The following is a 17,500-nucleotide window of genomic DNA, read 5'->3' on the forward strand; positions in this document are numbered from 1 at the left end:
TATTTCACAATAAACTAATGATCACTGAATGCAGAAAAGCATTCCTAGCTACCACAACTACTAAAATATTACCAAAGATAAGGATAGGCATGTGATGGACAAGGTAATAAGCTCCTACCTCCCACCACCACGTCCCCCTCTGAATGTCATTATGCAAAATACCTAATCAGTAACCTAAGTTCCTAATTTATATAACATTAGTGATCTTTTGATAATGCTTCTTGAGTGGCAAATCTGGGTGAGAAAGTAAAGCAATTCATATAATAGGTACTAAAACAACAAACAATACTCTGCTCAGGATAGCTGCAGGCACAGGCCACTTCTCCAGGGATTGGATTAGCAGTAACATATGAAGCGCAGATCTGCCTGCCTGCCTGCTTCTGTATTTCCATCTTTGTACGACTTGACTTCTTTTAAGAGGGAGCTTTCAAGACATTTGCCCCAGAATTTTGGCTAACTCTATTTGATCTTTAAGGGAACTGGCATTCAAGTGGGCCTATCTTTTTTAATCTTTTGTTGCCCTTGGCCAGCTTCCCCTCTTGCATAAAAAAAAAACAGTGTCCAGGAGAGTCAGGTGTCCAGAGGTGTTTACAGCATTTACTGAATCACCCAAACAATGGTAAACCATCTGCCACACCTCAGGACACCTCAGGCCACCACCACCCAGTGAAGAGAGAACCCAGGGCCTCCCAAGGGACTCATGCCTCTAGCAATGATGAAGAGTATACAATGATGGCAATACAATACCCAGAACATCATCCAGTGACATGCTTACCTCCCGTGGGTCATAACTGCACTTAATTACACATGGGGAGGATTTAGTAATGTTGAACTCATAGTTGTGGTGGGAAATAGAGTAGCAAGATACTACATCCGTGTTGTTTGGACATAAATGAATGGTCTTCTTAGCTTTCCTTTTCTTGGTCACTGAGGTTGTCTTGAGGGACTTGTCTATGGGCTTTATGACACCGGAACGTGGGGTTGGTGTGACTGCAGTTTCAGACACCAATAAGCTGGACATTCTAGGGATGACACTCCCTCCTGAACTCCCTCCTGAAGTGCTGGTACTGCCATCAACACCACAAGACAAAGGCAGGGCAGTGGTCTCATGGCTGTGTTCCTCTATGACCAACATACACAGGCAATGTCTTAATATTCACGTCCCTCCAGCTCTCCTCGTTTCCCAGCTCCTCCTTCGCAGCTCTTTCACCCAGCTGATTTGACGTCACATATATGAAGCCACACTATTGGTCAACAAGGGAGAGAGGGAAATAAATAAATGGAGGGAATGAGATTAAAATAGGAGATAGAAAGAAAAATGGATAATAAATAGAGTAAATGGAAATAAAACAGGAGAAAAAAAAGGACAATAAATGGAGGAAATGAGATAGAAAGAAAATGGATCTAATGAGTAGAGAAACAGGAGGAAATGCACATGAAAATATGATAATGAATAATGGAATAAGAAGAAATGATAATGAATAATGGAATAAGAAGAAATGATACTAAAACAGCATATAGAAAGAAATAATGAGTAACTAATAGAGGAAGAGGATAATGAATAAGGAAATAGGAGGAAATTGGAATAAAAATATGGTGATGTATATGGAAAGAGGAGACAACATGTAGAATAATCCATTGCAAGCGAAAGTGTTTACTTAAACCTCATTACCAAGTAATTCAAGACTTGTCATAAAACGACTCCTGTGTCCACTGTCCATACACGTTCCATTCGTACACCTTTTTTGCCCATTTACTCCCATCCATCCTCTGCAGTCTAACCCTATACCTCAACACTGCCTTAGCTAACCTTTCCCTAAATGTACTCCATCCCATATCTCCTCTGATTGCCTCCACTGCCACATACCTGTTGGCACCTAGTGCTATCTTGCCTGTTATGTTCTGCAGAACCTCTAGCCTATTCAGGTCTTTCCTAGTCCACACTGTTGTTTCTAAACCATACATGATGCTGGGGATAGCTACTCCCTTCCATAGTCCTCTAACTACCTCATACTTATTTGCCCTGCACCGTGCTACACTACCTAGCCTCCCCACCCATTGGTTAGTCCGTGCTATTTTTTCCTGCTTGGTCCTTTCACACCCTCTTTCATCCAGCCAAATACCCAGATACTTGTACTCCTTTGTTCTTCCTATTTCCTCCCCACCCAGCATCCATGTCCTGTTCCTGTCTAACGCATCCCCATTTACTACTAATACTTTACTCTTCTCCCTGCTGAATCTAACGTCAAAATCCCTTCCATACTCACTCACAGCATTCAGCATTTCCTGCAGCTCTGCATGGTGCTCGCTAAGGACCACCACATCATCTGCCTACAGGAGAATGCTCAGCACATCATTCCCCACTTTCACTCCTAATCCTGTTCCCCTCACTCTCACTGCCATCTCCTCCACATATAGGCCATATAGTAAAGGGGAAAGAAGACAGCCTTGTCTCACTCCTCTCTCATTACTCACCCATCCAGTCACCAGATCCCCCATATTAAACACTGCTCTTGTATTCTCATACATACTCCTAATGATTCTCACTATCTTCTCACTCACCCCAACTTTTTCTAATACCTTGCACAGCATTCTCCTATCTACTCTATCATAAGCCTTCTCTATGTCTAGAAAAGCTAAATACTTCTTCCTACCGTCCTTTCTCGCTCTCCCTATCACTTCATTTACTACATACATGTTATCTTCACCTCTTCTATCCTTCCTAAACCCATTCTGTTCCTCACCCATTACCCTATTTCTTTCTATCACTTCACTCAGTCTTTCATTCAACACACCACAGAATATCTTACACACTGAATCACACACTGCTATTGGTCTATAGTTCCTAATTTCCTTCCTACTTTTACTACCTCCTTTGTGTATAAGTGTCACTCTACTTTCATTCCAGGTTGCAGGCACTCTTTCATCCCTCCAAATCCTTCCAAACAACTCATGCAGCCCCTCAATCACTCCTCGACCATCCTCTCTGTAAAATTCATTCAGAATCCCATTGATACCCGGAGCCTTACCTCTCTTTAGTTTCTTTACATACCTCTCAATCTCCTCCATACTGATATCTTCATTCATTCCTTCCTCTATTTTCCTATCTAGGGTAATGTTTCCTAAGTTCCTAGCTGGCTCATTCACTCCTCCAATAGCTTTCCAGTACTCTTCTATCTCTCCAATCATTTCCTCCCTTTCCCTAATTCTCCTTCCATTCACTACTAACTCTTCTACATGGTCTACTTTATTACCCTCCTCTCCTCTTAAAAATTTATACCATTCCCTACCTACTTCTTCACCCTTTCTCCTAAGTTCCTCAATAATTTTCCTCTCCTCATTCCCTCTGGCCCTCCTGATTAATGCCTTCACCTCTTGCTGCTTACTCCTATACTCTTCCCACACTCTATCATACTCTATTCTCTCTGCCTCACTGTTCTGTCTGTACCTTCTAAGGCTCCTACATCTCCGATTCAGTTGCCTTCTTTCCTTCCTCGCCCTGTCTATCTCTTTGTTCCACCACCTCTTCCCTTTCCTTTCTCTCCCTTTACCTCTTGGTTCTGTCCTACCAATACTCTCCTCTGCGGCTATGGTTAGTTTCCTAACTAAACTCCTATTACACTCATCCACTCCTCTCTCTGTCTGTGGCCCGTTCTCACCAGTCTTCCATTCCATATTCTCTATCGCTTCTCTAAAACTATCCCAGTCTGCCTCTCTAACTTTCTACCTTCCCTTCCCCTGTGTAGTCACTTTTACTTTCTCCTTCACACACTCATACTCCAATACCATAACATTATGGTCACTCGCTACATCAATCTTTCTCTCCTCATCCACCCACATGCCTTTTACTCGTTCCCTCGCTTTGTCGTTAACCACCATGTGGTCAATGACAGATTCACTTTCCTTTCCACATCATGTCACTCTACCCTCTGCCATGGTCACATTCAAAATCTCAAGCTCATTCCTCTCCACAAAATCTAATAACAATTGTCCATTCCCATTTACTTCCTCACCCAATACTCCTATATGACCATTCATGTCCCCCATCACAATTACTCTTTCATTCTTATTCTCTTGTACCAGCCTTTCAATAATCCTATATTTTCTTTCATTCTCAGCTCTTGCTTCTGCTTTTTCAACAGTCATGTAGCACACAATTAATATTATTTTCTCTCTGTCCCTGCCTACCTTATATTCTAATCTCACTGCCATAACATCCTCACTCATCTCACACTCCCTTACGTCTATCTCCTCTATGTCCACGCCTGCATCTAATCTTACCATTACTCAACTCCTCCCCCCTTCCTCTGCTGCTTACTCCTACCTTTACCTATCATTCTAAAACTCTCTGACTCCAGTTCTACTCTCTCTCTTAGCTGGGTTTCAGTTACACAGACTACCTCTACATTCCATACATTCATTTCCCTGCTGAGGTCTTCCATTTTTCCAACATCCCATCCTCTCACATTCACACATCCTATCCTTTCTTGAGTTTTCAGAATTACTTTTTTTTTCATGCACATTTTTTACTATACCTATTGTACAGCCTCATACACACCGGTGACGTGATACACCCCGTTACCTCAGCAGGCACGTAGGCGTAGTAAATACATATAGACCCTAGAGGAAAGCCATGCACCGAAGGAGCTCACGCGCACCCACATTGTTATGACATTGACCAAAATCAACACAATGAAGGGGCCGAATGCCGAAATAATGAACTGAATTAATTGATCTCATCTAATTTTTCTTGGTCATTTGATGAAACTTACCGCACACTATTACCCGTGCCCTGTAATGTTTTCATACTATATTAAACTTTGCATCTCCTCTTATCTACGGCAGCATCTTATATCAACCCCAACTGGATTTTTTTCACATGACAGTGGATCACCTCATACCTAGTGACAACAGTAGTTGGTGCAGCAACGTTTACAGTGTTGGCTTGGTGCAAATTCCACACAGTATGAAAGATATGTACCACAACAAACATCAGTTATATTACGGCGGTAAGGGGACTGAAGGCAAGCACATACGTGAATCGTACACGAGTGTTCCAGGGACTGCCAGCCGCCAGCTTTTTATTTTTTATTTATTTATTTATTTATCATTTTTTGGGGGGGCTCATCACCCTGGCGTAGGCATTAGGCCATTTTAATTTTATTCATATCTATTTTATTTTGTTAATTCATTTTAAGAAGATTTTTTATTGTAGTTTATTTATTTTATTTCTTTACTTATTTTACTTATTTTAAATATCAACATTATATACATCAAACTCACTGTCATACACGCTTCATTCATACAGGGATCCTATACCTATCTCACATTATTGTCCTTTGTCAAGGCACCTAATCTTGAGATTAATCTTCGGCATCGTCGTTTGGTTGGATCATTGTCCTATTTCTTCAAAATCATGTCTAATTCCAACCACCCGTTGCATTGTCATTTGCCTGCCCCTTCACTACCAGCACGTGCTACAAGACAATCCTTGATCATGAATGACCGTTCCTTGTCTGTGAATCGATGTAATACTTCACAATTTTCCCGGTGTTTTATCCCAGTATCTGCTAGACTCTGGAATACAATTCCCAACGAGATTGTTAATTCTAGTAACATTGAAGCATTTAAAAAACGTGTGAATACCTTTCTTCTCTCTGAACTCACTACCTCTTAGATCTCTACCAATCTTCCTATTCTGTTGTTCATTCCTGTTACTTCCTTTCACTTATCGGTGAGGTGCCGCCCACTGGGCCTTTGGGTTTATGCAGTTATGCTTTCCAGTGGGTCGCCTTCATTGACCTTATAATAATATAATAATAATAATGGGGGAATTAAGGGTGGCTACGTAGCATCACTACGTATTGCATATATACATGAAGGAAAACATTCACATCACATCACTCCGCCAGCCGCTCAGTGCCATATCATATATAACCTTGCTTTAGACAATGCTTTGACAGTGTCACCTCTATGAAATTTAAGCCACTTTTCTCTCATTCCTCCTCCCTTCACAGCTGTTTTATTATTAATCAAAATTAACTCACTGTATGCCTTCTTCCACTACAACCTCCCCAATCACCACTGAACAAACATCATCTTTGCATGACTTACTGACATTATTATAATTTCAACCTTGTAACAAAAGCCTTTTTTTCTATTTGTTTTTACTAACTTAATTATTATATTTATTTATTGTTTTTGGGGAGGGCTGACCATTACAAGAAGTCAGGAGGATGCACTGCTTACCTCTGATCCTGCAGGCTTATTTTGTTCCATTGTTGATGAGCTCGATGGGTGTTGATCAGTGTTAAATGTTTATCTAGTCACCCAAGCAATGGAGAAAGACACATGAATATTGTTTAACAAACTAGCTATAAAGTACTTGGTCCATTATACCAGATATACCACTCTATTTGAGAAACAATTCCTTCTTATCTCTTTTTTAAACCTACATTTTTCAAGCTTGAACACTTTATTTCTGGTTGAGGTAGTAATGCAATGAATGATGCAATTGCATAAGCATGTTTTGTACGTGCCGAATAAAAGGGAGAACGTGCAGGTTATCACGACGGCAGCGGACCGCAGGAAGCAGGCAGCAGGCAGCAGCGGGGCGCGGAGGCGGGAACGGAAAGCATTGCGTCATCTGTGGAGTGGGCAGCTAGGATATTGTAATTTTTGTGTGATTCACCACAAAAAACCATGAACGTTGTGCGCCAGATGCATTACTTCTTCCGTCCAAGTGCAAGTAAGTGTCGTAGTATGTATTTCATGCCATAACGAGTTGCGTAACACTCTGATCAAATAGTTGTTTGTTATGTAAGTGTCCATAACCTGTACCTCATGGAAAGTCCTGCCGCATGACGAAAGCATGAAGGCGACTGAGAGAAAACGGCGGGGATAAGAGGGCGACGTGTTTCCTGTGTAGTGACAGTTGTGTAGCGACAGTTACCACACAGAACAGCTATGGCTCTCCCGGCCATTAACTCTACGGTGTTCTATGTAGCTGGTATGGCCTTGCTAGTGCAGTACTTCGCTGCCTTATACTTTTTCTCTCCTCCTGGCCTGGGGGTGAGGACGGCTGAACTTCTGGAGCCCAACATACCGACCAAGAAGGCTACTTTCGGAATGGCATGATTTTGGTTTCCGGAGGCCCAGTTTGGTGCCGCTGAGGGAGTCATCCGCACCAGAGTGGGCTACTCCGGAGGATCCATGCGCAACCCTACCTACCGTCACCTGTAAGTCGCTGGGGAGGGATCACTGGGGGTTAATGTTTACTATCGGTCCTTGTCAGTAGAGCATAACACGACTGCGTTTTGTGGTCGTAGCCAACACTCAATGTGCTTAACGTCTATGGATTTTTTGTTTTGTTTTAAGGCGTGCTTGGCTATTTATTACTGACTCATAGTGGTGCTTTTGAAAATCAACACATTGTGCCAAAAACCGAGTTTGATTAGGATTGATAGGTCAGATTAGCTTAGGTTAGGTTAATTTTAGGATTAGGTTAGCTTAGATTAAGTTTGTTTTGGCTTAGTTGATCAGGGATACCAAAATGACAAAATTTTGCATTTCTTAAAAAAAAGTAATGAGTTAAACAGTTATATTTGGCAAAGGAAGGACCTCTTGTAAATATTTACCTAGTTTGGCTTACCTTGCTAGATACCATGTCTTACTGTGTTTGTGAAAAATTGTCCATATTGAATTAAGGTAATTTATGATATTGAATTAAGGCAATTTTTAATCACTTTTAATGGAAAGCTTGTGTCTTCTCAGGACCTTATCTGATCCTGTAACATAACATAACATAAATAATAGGATAACAAAGGGCCACCAGGGCCCATCTAGGTTATCCTGTATCAGTCGCACAGCGACCTCGTCATCAGTACTTAAAGATACACTTACAAGTACACAATACATTATATACTAATTCTAAATATTTGGCCCATTAACAGGGCTAAGTCCTGCATCGAATTCCTCTACAATCTGTAATCCCCATACATGGGGATCATGTCTTGTTTAACTATAGTAAATTTCTTATAAAAACTATCATGCAGTGCTATACATAATTATAAATCTAATAAATTTAAGTGCTTATCTAATCTGTTTTTAAACATTGTCAAACTAGTGCTATTTACAACCGTCTCTGGCAATGCATTCCAGAAGTCTACCACCCTATGACTAAAGAAATATTTTCTTATATCTAACCTGCAGCCTTGCTTTCTAATCTTCCTGCCATGATTTCTAGTCCTACTTCCTCCTCTAAGGTAAAGAAAGATCTCACATCTATGTAGTTTGTATCTGAGAACATTTTAAATAACTCTATCATATCCCTCTTATACATCTCCTCTCAAATGAAAACATGTTTAATGCCTTTAATCTATCTCTATACTCCAGGCGCTTCAAAGCTGGTATCATCCTAGTTGCTCTTCTCTGAACTGCTTCTAACATGTTGATATCCTGCCTATAGTGGGGTGACCAGGCCTGTATGCAATACTCTAAATGGGGCCTAACATAGGAATTATATAAGCTACGCACCACTTCCTTACTTTTATAACTAACATTTCTATTTATAAAACCCAGGATCCTATTTGCCTGTTGTATTAGCTATCTTATGCCACCCTCTTGGCCACACAGTAATAGTAATGAGGGATCTTTCTATACTAAACTAATTAGTTGTGAAGAATGTTTGATAAAAACTTTTCCTACACTTTTCACCCTTTATGTACAGTACATTGTTCTATAATAATGTTGTGATTTCTCTCCACACAGGGGTGACCACACAGAGACGGTGGATGTGGACTATGATCCACAGGCAACCAATTACTCTGCTCTCCTGAAGATGTTCTGGGACAACCATGATCCCACTGCTAATTGCACCCGCCAGGTAAGATCAACTGTTTGTGTTTCAAGAAAGGTTAAAAAAAAAAAAAAATGGCTGAAAATTATATAACTTTCGAAAACATTACACATTACATATCAAATCATCATATCAAAGATTACATGATTTTGGTGTACACTTAACCATCCTCATCTTGTATTACACATGTTTATTATTGTATTTTATCTTACAGTTAACAAACCTTGCCCCCTCACCAAAAATGTGGCCCTTTCATTTCATAATAATCACAAAGAATTTGCAATTTTAATCTCAAGCTCTCCTTGACAGTATATGTCAGCCATCTTCTTTCATGATGAGGAACAGAAACATTTAGCAGAGAAGACACTTGAGGAGAAGCAGAAAACATCCTCTCAACACATCAAGACGTCCATCCTTCCATTCAAGGAATTTTATGATGCAGAAGAGTAAGTATTTTGTACAGCAAGATTTACCATACTTTTGACTGACATATAAAACTTACCTTATTGGTAACTTAAATGTCTTTAGCTGTATTTTACATAAGGAACAGTCATCATTCTACAAAAAGTCTGTTAAGTTTCTGGAGGATGTGATTGAAAGTTGTTTGGGACATGTCATGCAGAAGAATGAATTGTTGAAGATTGATATCTATAGTTATGCCATTTACTATGTACATCATGCGATTAGCATTAGCTATATCATTTAAACATACAGTAGTACTACAAAACAGTGTGGTAACTCTGCAATAAAACAATAGAAATTCAGTGATTAACGATGTTTGTGCAATCCTCAGCTACCACCAAAAATACCAACTGCAGCGCCACCATGCACTTGTGAATGCCCTGGACTTGGAGCCTGGAGAGGAGCTAATCAAGAGCCACGTTGCTGCTCGCATCAACGGTTATGTTGGTGGTTACGGCACACTGTCTAATTATGATAAAGAGTGGAAAACATGGGGCATCACCGATAAGATGGCTCAGTATATCAGAGAGGAGGTTGCAGCATCTGCCTAATGTTATATCATGGTGTGAATACTTACCTGTTTACTTTGTGATCACTTCTGGTTTTCCTATTTTATTTACTATGGTTTTAGCTTTTTTCCCCACACTTCATTCTCTTTTCTATGGTGCTCAGGTAACAATTAACAATACATACATCAATTCAGTTTGAGATCAAGGAAATTAAGCATCCTACATTATTACTGTAATCTGTACAATAGTGTAATTTTATGTGCCTTTGACTGCAGGTATTATAATTAGTCTTATTTGGTTACTAGGATGTGTATGGTGACCATTTTTCACAGCATGGAAGCCACTAGCATGGCAGCCCACTGCACTACCTCTCCCCAGAGCACTGTAGTTCTGCCGTGCCACAACAACCCATCTGGGAGTGACTAATCAGAGGAACTTCAATATTCATACTTATTCTGTACTGTGAATAAGAATTTTTTTTTTTTTTTTTTTTTTTTGCCTCTATTTATTCATTCATTCACTTATTTATTGTATATTGTATATTCTCATGTCATTTGTATTGTATGAATGTAGAAATGTTGATGGTGAGAAGAAAGAGAATGACATTTTCTATGTAAGAAATGCCTCCAATAGCATCTCCAGTCTCCCAACACCCCACTTTGCAATAGCAGCTTGTGAGCCCTCTTGGTGTCACACAAGGACCAATATGCCTTAATGATGAAGTATTTGTTGTTTGAATAGGTGGAAAAGCAGGAATACCTGTGTACTGATAAGTAATGATTGATATATGATATGATGGTTTTCCACTTTAAGGTTTTCAGTCTTGATAAGGGAGTAAGAATGATGAGGCCAGAATTTTTCATGATGGGCAGACTATGAATATGGATACATACATGCAAATGCTTGGTTTCACCTCTCTGCCTCAATGGAGATTGTTGGTCTGATGGATGTGTATGGTGACCATTTTTCACAGCATGGAAGCCACTAGCATGGCAGCCTACTGCACTACCTCTCCTCTCCCCAGAGCACTGTAGTTCTGCCGTGCCACAACAACCCATCTGGGAATGACTAATCAGAGGCACTTCAATATTCATACTTATTCTGTACTGTGAATAAGAAATATTGAGATTTTTTAAATTTATTTTTTGCCTCTATTTATTTATTCATCCACTTATTTATTGTCTATTGTATATTATATATATAGTATATATAATGGTGATGAAACTAGATAGGCTATCTGTTAAACATTGTGTTATTTAATTCAAACAAGGATGCCTGAAGAGTACCACAAACTCCTCATATTTCATGTATACTACCTAATTACAATAATGCTATGTTTTGTTCATGATTTCCCTTAAGCAACTCCACACACCAAGGTGATGGTGTCTCCCTAATCCTTATGAAGCCTGAGGGCCAAAGCTTGGTGCAGCTCACAGGTGGATGAAATAGTCAGGTTAGTGTGTCTGCAGTCCTTTGGTGTGTAGTTGCCTTGTAATGTGATTGGGAATGAGTAAAAGAACATATATTTTACTTGTTTTCTTTATCTTTTGTGCATTTTAAACTTAGTGGTAATCCCACTCTCTTTCTAGTGGAGAGCTTTGGTGGTTGTAATGGTGCATAGATGTCTTGCTCCCTTTGTGACCTTTAATCCATTCAGTACTGAGACAATTTTACCTTGATTTTTCTGTAGATTAGACTATTTGCATTAGGAAGGGTTTATGGAGGTCAATAGATTAATGGCCAGAGTCTTCACTATTTTAATACCAACATATGTTTCTGAAGCTGTATAAACCTGCCATATAGTAACCAGAATGAATATGAAAACCCGATACTGAAAAGATTAAGAAAATGAACTATGCTTGATCTCTTCTCGCTATTCATTCATATTTAACATTTACTGAGTGCAGCAGGAGTTACTGCATCCTGAACTTGATGAACACAGCTCAGAATGAGTCTAGGATTCTCGTTACTTCATTTGGAGAGCCCTTGATTGTTTACTATGAAGACGTTTTTAACTCCTTTGTTCCCCCCAGTAGTGGGATTGGAAATTATATTCTACAGCACGATATTGAACTTCAGAGAAAGAGAGAGAGAGAGGGAGATAGTAAAACAAATTAATTATTAAGATAACTTCTGAAATAGCACTTGTGAAACTACAACTCGAATTATTAAGTACTGCACCTCATTCTCGGCTTCGTTTTCCATCGAACTGAATAATGTACTATGCATTTTTTAGCCATCACTCAAGTTAATTAGTATTTCTTAGTTAATGGTAATAATAGGAAAAAAAAAGAAAAGTGTGCCCTTAAGAATTTTATTTGGTTGAAGTAGCGCTATGTAGTTTAAATATCTTTTCTCTAACTATTGAAGTGGTAGTATTGGGTTTTGGTGGTACTGATGTATTTGAATAGAGGGAAATCTGATTCATTTGAAGGGTGTACCTAGTTTACTGAGGTGAAAACCACAACTCTATTTTGTTCTTGTCGGTAGATCAAAGTTGTGAGGGAGACCAGAGAGACAAGGACTGATGGTGGTGGTGGTGGTGGTGGTTGCGGTGTTAACATAGAGAGAAAAAAAAGGACTTGAAAACGAGTAACATTGAGTAATATGAATTAAGCTTGATTTCTTCTCGCTTTTAATTCCTATCTAAAAATTATTGAGTACAGTAAGCGTGACTGTGCATCCTGAACTGACAACCTTGAACACCCAGTTCATAATGACATTAGGATGATTGGATCCTTATTTCAGTTGGAGAGTCGTTGATTGTTTACACTCAAGACATAACTCCTTTATTCCCGCCAGTAGTGGGATTAGAAATTGTACTGTGCTCTAAGATTACACCACATCTTATTAAGCCTGAATGAGAGAGAAAAAGATATAAGCAAGGAAATTAAGATCACCACTTAACCACTTCAGTATCACGACGCATTTCCCTATTTATTCTGTATACTATTTGGTGATTTAAGAACAGCTTCAGAAACTTATGTGGGGATTAAAATAGTGAAGACTCTGGCCATTGATCTTTTAACTTCTATAGATCCTTTCTAGTATAAATATAATCGTCTAATCATACCCAAACCCCTGGTAAAAATGCCGAAGTGGTTAATAGTACGTGTGAAACAACGACCCGTATTCAGAAACACTTTGCTCTCTCACCACTTCCATTTTTCAAGGCCACAGAGATGATTAGCGGGGTTTTCAAGAGTGTTTCTCCAGTCAGTAATGTGGAAACCTTGTCATTCTGCTTCTAGTACCATAAAAAAAAAAAACACCTTAAGAAACTCGTGCAAATTTAAATAAAGCGGTTTGAAATAGTGGAGGTGAAGCACAGAAAAGTTCGAGATTACGAGCGTACGATTCGAATCATTTGCTACCTCATCCTCGGCTTCGTTTCCCGAGTTGACGTCACGTAGTCGAAAAGCGCTGGCCGGTAATAGCCGGAGGGCCGTGGGCGTGTGGTGTGGTGTGGGATGTGAAGATTTTGCTTCGGCTGTCTGTTGTTGCTGCGTGTGGAGACGAGTGTTGTGTCGTGTGTCAGGAGTGCTAGCGTGGGGTGAAGCGAGTTATGTACCGCGGCTGTGTTTGAAGGATAGAGTTGATATTAGTGTGGATGGTGTTGTTTATTTGTGGGAAGTGATTGTGTGCTGGTCTTTACTGTTAACTCCTTCAGAAGCATGACGCGTTTTCGTAGTTTTTCCTACTATTTGTGCGGGATTAAAGTGTAGTCAATAATCTTCAGACTTCCATAGACCCATTCTGTCAAAATCGTCCAATCAGCAGTATCTCTTTCCGTGATTAACTCCCATGTGTAGGTGTGAAGGCTTCCTGCAGTGCCCCATACGTTATATTCTCCTACCGGTATTACGTCTAGTACGTAGTTGTACTCTCGTGTAGTTTAATTACTTAAGTATCATGACGCGTTTATATATTAACTTTGCTTACTATTTGGTGATTTAATACTGCCAAAACTTGTGTAGGGGACTGAAATAGTGATGACTATTAGTCTTCTGAGGTCTGTAGACCCTTCCTAATGCCAATAAAATCGTCTAATCACTCCCGAATATCATGGTGGAAATGCGTCCCTGAACTGAACTTTATATTCTTTGCATAATTGTCAAGGTTTCAATGCGTTGGCTGTTGCATGTTCCACTGTTACAGGAACTACATTATCCCGTTCGGTTGTCAGTCCTCACTCATCAGGTTGCTTAGTATTTCGTAGTGGTAATATTATTGGTTGTATAGTGGGAAAAAGTGTGCCCTTGAGTTTTATTTGGTTGTAATAAAGGAGCGTTTTAAATGTCTTCTCAAACTATTGGAGTGGTTGTATTGGGTTTCGGTGGTACTGATTTGTTCAAATAGTGGGAAATCTGGTTCATTTGAAGGGTGTACATAGTTTATGGGGAAGAGATCCACAACTCTATTCTATTGTCCTTGTCGGCAGATAGTTTTGAGGGAGACCAGAGAAACGAGGACTGGTGGTGATGGCGGCGGCTGCTCCTGCTCCTTCTGCGGCGGCGGCTGCGGCTCCTGCTTCTGCTCGTCCTCGTCCTCCTGATGGCTTGCGCAGTGTTCGTGTTAGGAGTACCAGGTGGTGAGAATTTTGCTGAAGCGTCACGGCACCTTATACATTTGGTTTGTGTGTATAAGTAATGTTTCTGAATGAGTAAGGCTCTTGTGTAAAAGCTTCATAATGGCTGTGTAGTAATTTCTGTAGGCTTGTTCAATTATCCATGATTGTTACCATCTAGTGCAGTAAGTGTAGGAACAACCGAGTGTTAATATCGGGGTGTTGTGGTGCACAGCACAAGCTTATTAAATCCTTAGGTAATATATGCACGTAGTTGCATTTAATTTGAGGCTAGTCACTGATGCTTGTGCAATTTGTCCCTAGGTCTTAGATTTGGCATAATTCCACGGAGGAATTGGACCCTGCCTTGCACCAGCTCTGCCCTGAGTGTGAACACGGTGCCATCCACGGGGTAAGGACACACTCGCCGCACCTTCATGGAGGAATTGGACCCTGCCTCGCACCAGCTCTGCCCTGACTGCAAACGCGTGGTACCATCCAGGGAGGAAGGACAGACTGCCTAGCTGCACCTTCCGTGGAGGAATTGGACCCTGCCTCGCACCTGCTCTGCCATGAGTGCGAACATGTGGTGCCATCCAGGGAGGAAGGACAAACTGCATCGCTGCACCTTCCGTGGAGGAATTGGACCCTGCCTCGCACCATCTCTGCCCTGAGTGCGAACACGTGGTGCCATCCAGGAGGAGGACAGGACCGTGGAGGACTGCACTCTCTGCCCTGAGTGCGAACACGTGGTGCCATCCGTGGACCCTCCGTGGAGGAATTGGACCCGGCCTCGCACTAACTCTATTAACACCGAGGGAGGACAGACTAACCTAAGCTAACAAATACATGTTGCTAATCACTCTTGTAATGTTATTTTCGTGTGATGTACCCACGTGACTGATGTTAGTACTCAATAATAAATGATTTAAGAAAATTGATATTGCTTTCACTAACTCCAATTTTTTTTTTTTTTTATCTAGGAATTCGCAGCAAACCTAACTTAACCAAATACTAAAGGCTAACCTAAACACTCGTATGTGAAAACTTAACCTAACCCTATCAGCCCCCCCATATATATAATATATATATATATATATATATATATATAATAATATATATATATATATATATATATATATATATATATATATATATATTCCAGCCAGCTTTTCAAATAAAAGTGAAACCCTCAAAAAGCCTACCTAGCTCAGTCAGACAAATGAGGCGCCACCTCAGCTAAAATGCCTAAAAAAAAGCCGGGAAACGTTGAAAAGTAGGAAAAAATGGCAAAAAATGGCAAAAAATGGCAAAAAATGGCGAAGATCCCTGTAAAACTGCCCCCAAAAAATGTGTTAAGTCATAAATACTCCGAAGAGTCTCCGGAGAAAATGCAGATGTATATTTGGGTTAAAAATACAATGAAGAGTCTCCCTTCCTTCACTTTTATTCAATCAACACATCTTTGTGTAGTAAATTCTGTGAAACTCTACCAAAATTTTCAACTTAGAAAAAAATTCAGTATCACAGTGGAACAGCAAAATGAGTACAATTTTTGACACAACTTAGAAAAAAATTCAGTATCACAGTGGAACAGCAAAATGAGTACAATTTTAACATTTTCGGCTTAAGGATAATTTTTCATATTACATTACTGTGGAAATATTTTCAACATACAAAAAAATTCGTTTCACAGTGGCACAGCAAAATGAGTACAATTTTTGACAATTTAAAAATTTTCAGCTTAAGGATAATTTTTCATATTACATTACTGTGGGAATATTTTCAACATACAAAAGTATTTCAAAAGTATTAGAAGCAACAATGAAGTTACTAGAGGGAGCATGAGGCCTGCACATACCTGGCACCAGCCTCTGTATCAACAGGTCTGCCTCATTCCACCTATCTCATTTGTCTCTAACAAAAAAAAAAAAAAAAAAAAAAAAATAATATATAAGAACATGAGTAATATTTTGAGACAATTTTCATTGCAAAAGTCTAGGAGGAACTATCAACTCTGTAAAATGATTTTTTCAAGCGTTTCATAATGGTATTGCTCTCACAACAGAAACACTATATTGTCACTGTAAATGAAAAAAAAAACACAGACCATCATTCTGATGACATGTAATCCTTCAATTAAAACTGTGTGCACTACTTTCCACAAAAAAAAAAAAGCAACCCAATGATGCTGTGAATGTTGAGGCATCTCCATCCTTGCCCCTCTCTGTCTTGCACTCTGCACACATGCTTATGAAAGCAGTGTGTGGTGTGCCGCTGGACCTCCAAAAGCCTGCAACAAAAAGAAAGGAGTCAACAAAAGTTCATGTTTAGCAATTATTTACCTTTACGTCACCTTATCAATCTGAAATTGTCAAAACTGCTCACTTGTATGAGTTGTCAAAAATAACTACGACTTGACAACTTTGACCATTTGACATCAAAACATCACAAAGATAAGCAAAAGTAGAAGATTCAAGGAAGAAATATAAGCTGTGATAATTCTTTTTTAATCTCTCTCTCTCTCTCTCTCTCTCTCTCTCTCTCTCTCTCTCTCTCTCTCTCTCTCTCTCTCTCTCTCTCTCTCTCTCTCTCCCCCCTTTATCCACACCATCACCACCTCCGCTTGTCCTCCTCGTCCTCCACCACACACCAGCGAACGAACACAACCCGCCACGCCTCCTGCCTGTGGGGGGCAGTCAAGACTGGCGCTCCGGGCAACATACCACCATCACCACCACCACCGATGAAATATGAACGTGACTCCTAATTTGATATGGAAAAAAATAGCGGAAAATATACGGTAAAAAGTAATAATTGGTAAGTAAATGATGAACCAAGCAATAACAATTCGGGTCAACAACATTCCGTAATTATTTCCCATTTCATTTTCTGTGAATTTAGAAAAAAAAAAAAAAATATGAGCCAGTATGGTCTAAATAAACTACTCGTGTTTTGAAAGGACCAAAGGATAAGTGAAGTAAGGGCAAGAGGGAGAGGTTCAAGGGGAACAGAAAGGCGTTACCTACCTTGCTGCCTTTCGGGTGACTGACCAGCTGAGAGGACCTCGAATGGGCTGTGGGGTCAGACTACTTAGGTCCCACA

The 17,500-nt window shown here is 39.9% G+C and overlaps 3 protein-coding genes across 3 annotated transcripts in view; 1 reads left to right on the top strand and 2 right to left on the bottom strand.

Annotated features, from left to right (window-relative positions):
- The window catches only part of LOC123519539 (SID1 transmembrane family member 2-like), an 11,225-nt gene extending 9,978 nt beyond the window's left edge, over window positions 1–1,247 (bottom strand). The window contains exon 1 of the mRNA XM_045280939.1: window positions 776–1,247. Within this exon, the coding sequence (XP_045136874.1) occupies window positions 776–1,135 (360 nt within the window). The 5' untranslated portion in view covers window positions 1,136–1,247. The remainder of the gene's footprint in view (window positions 1–775) is intronic.
- A 433-nt stretch (window positions 1,248–1,680) lies between these two features.
- Window positions 1,681–2,499, bottom strand: LOC123519226. The gene is made up of 2 exons (XM_045280348.1): window positions 2,476–2,499; window positions 1,681–2,331 (listed from the first exon to the last, which is right to left on the bottom strand). The coding sequence occupies exons 1-2, from the start codon at window positions 2,497–2,499 to the stop codon at window positions 1,681–1,683; spliced, it is 675 nt and encodes a 224-aa protein (XP_045136283.1).
- A 4,273-nt stretch (window positions 2,500–6,772) lies between these two features.
- Window positions 6,773–11,355, top strand: LOC123519541 (peptide methionine sulfoxide reductase-like). Its single transcript, XM_045280940.1, is given in 4 exon segments — window positions 6,773–7,238; window positions 8,770–8,884; window positions 9,167–9,303; window positions 9,651–11,355. Coding segments are annotated over 4 exon segments (744 nt in total). The 5' UTR covers window positions 6,773–6,966; the 3' UTR covers window positions 9,871–11,355.
- The last annotated feature ends 6,145 nt before the right edge of the window (window positions 11,356–17,500 follow it).

This window comes from Portunus trituberculatus, chromosome 45, assembly GCF_017591435.1.
Source record: "Portunus trituberculatus isolate SZX2019 chromosome 45, ASM1759143v1, whole genome shotgun sequence".
Lineage (NCBI taxonomy): Eukaryota > Metazoa > Arthropoda > Malacostraca > Decapoda > Portunidae > Portunus > Portunus trituberculatus.

Bases quoted from the DNA above. Each gene is read 5' to 3' on its own strand.
- LOC123519226 (XM_045280348.1), bottom strand. From the start codon at position 2,499: ATGGGGGATCTGGTGACTGGATGG. The intron at 2,332-2,475 runs GTGAGTAATGAG...ATTCTCCTGTAG, and splicing joins GGGATCTGGTGACTGGATGG to GCAGATGATGTGGTGGTCCT.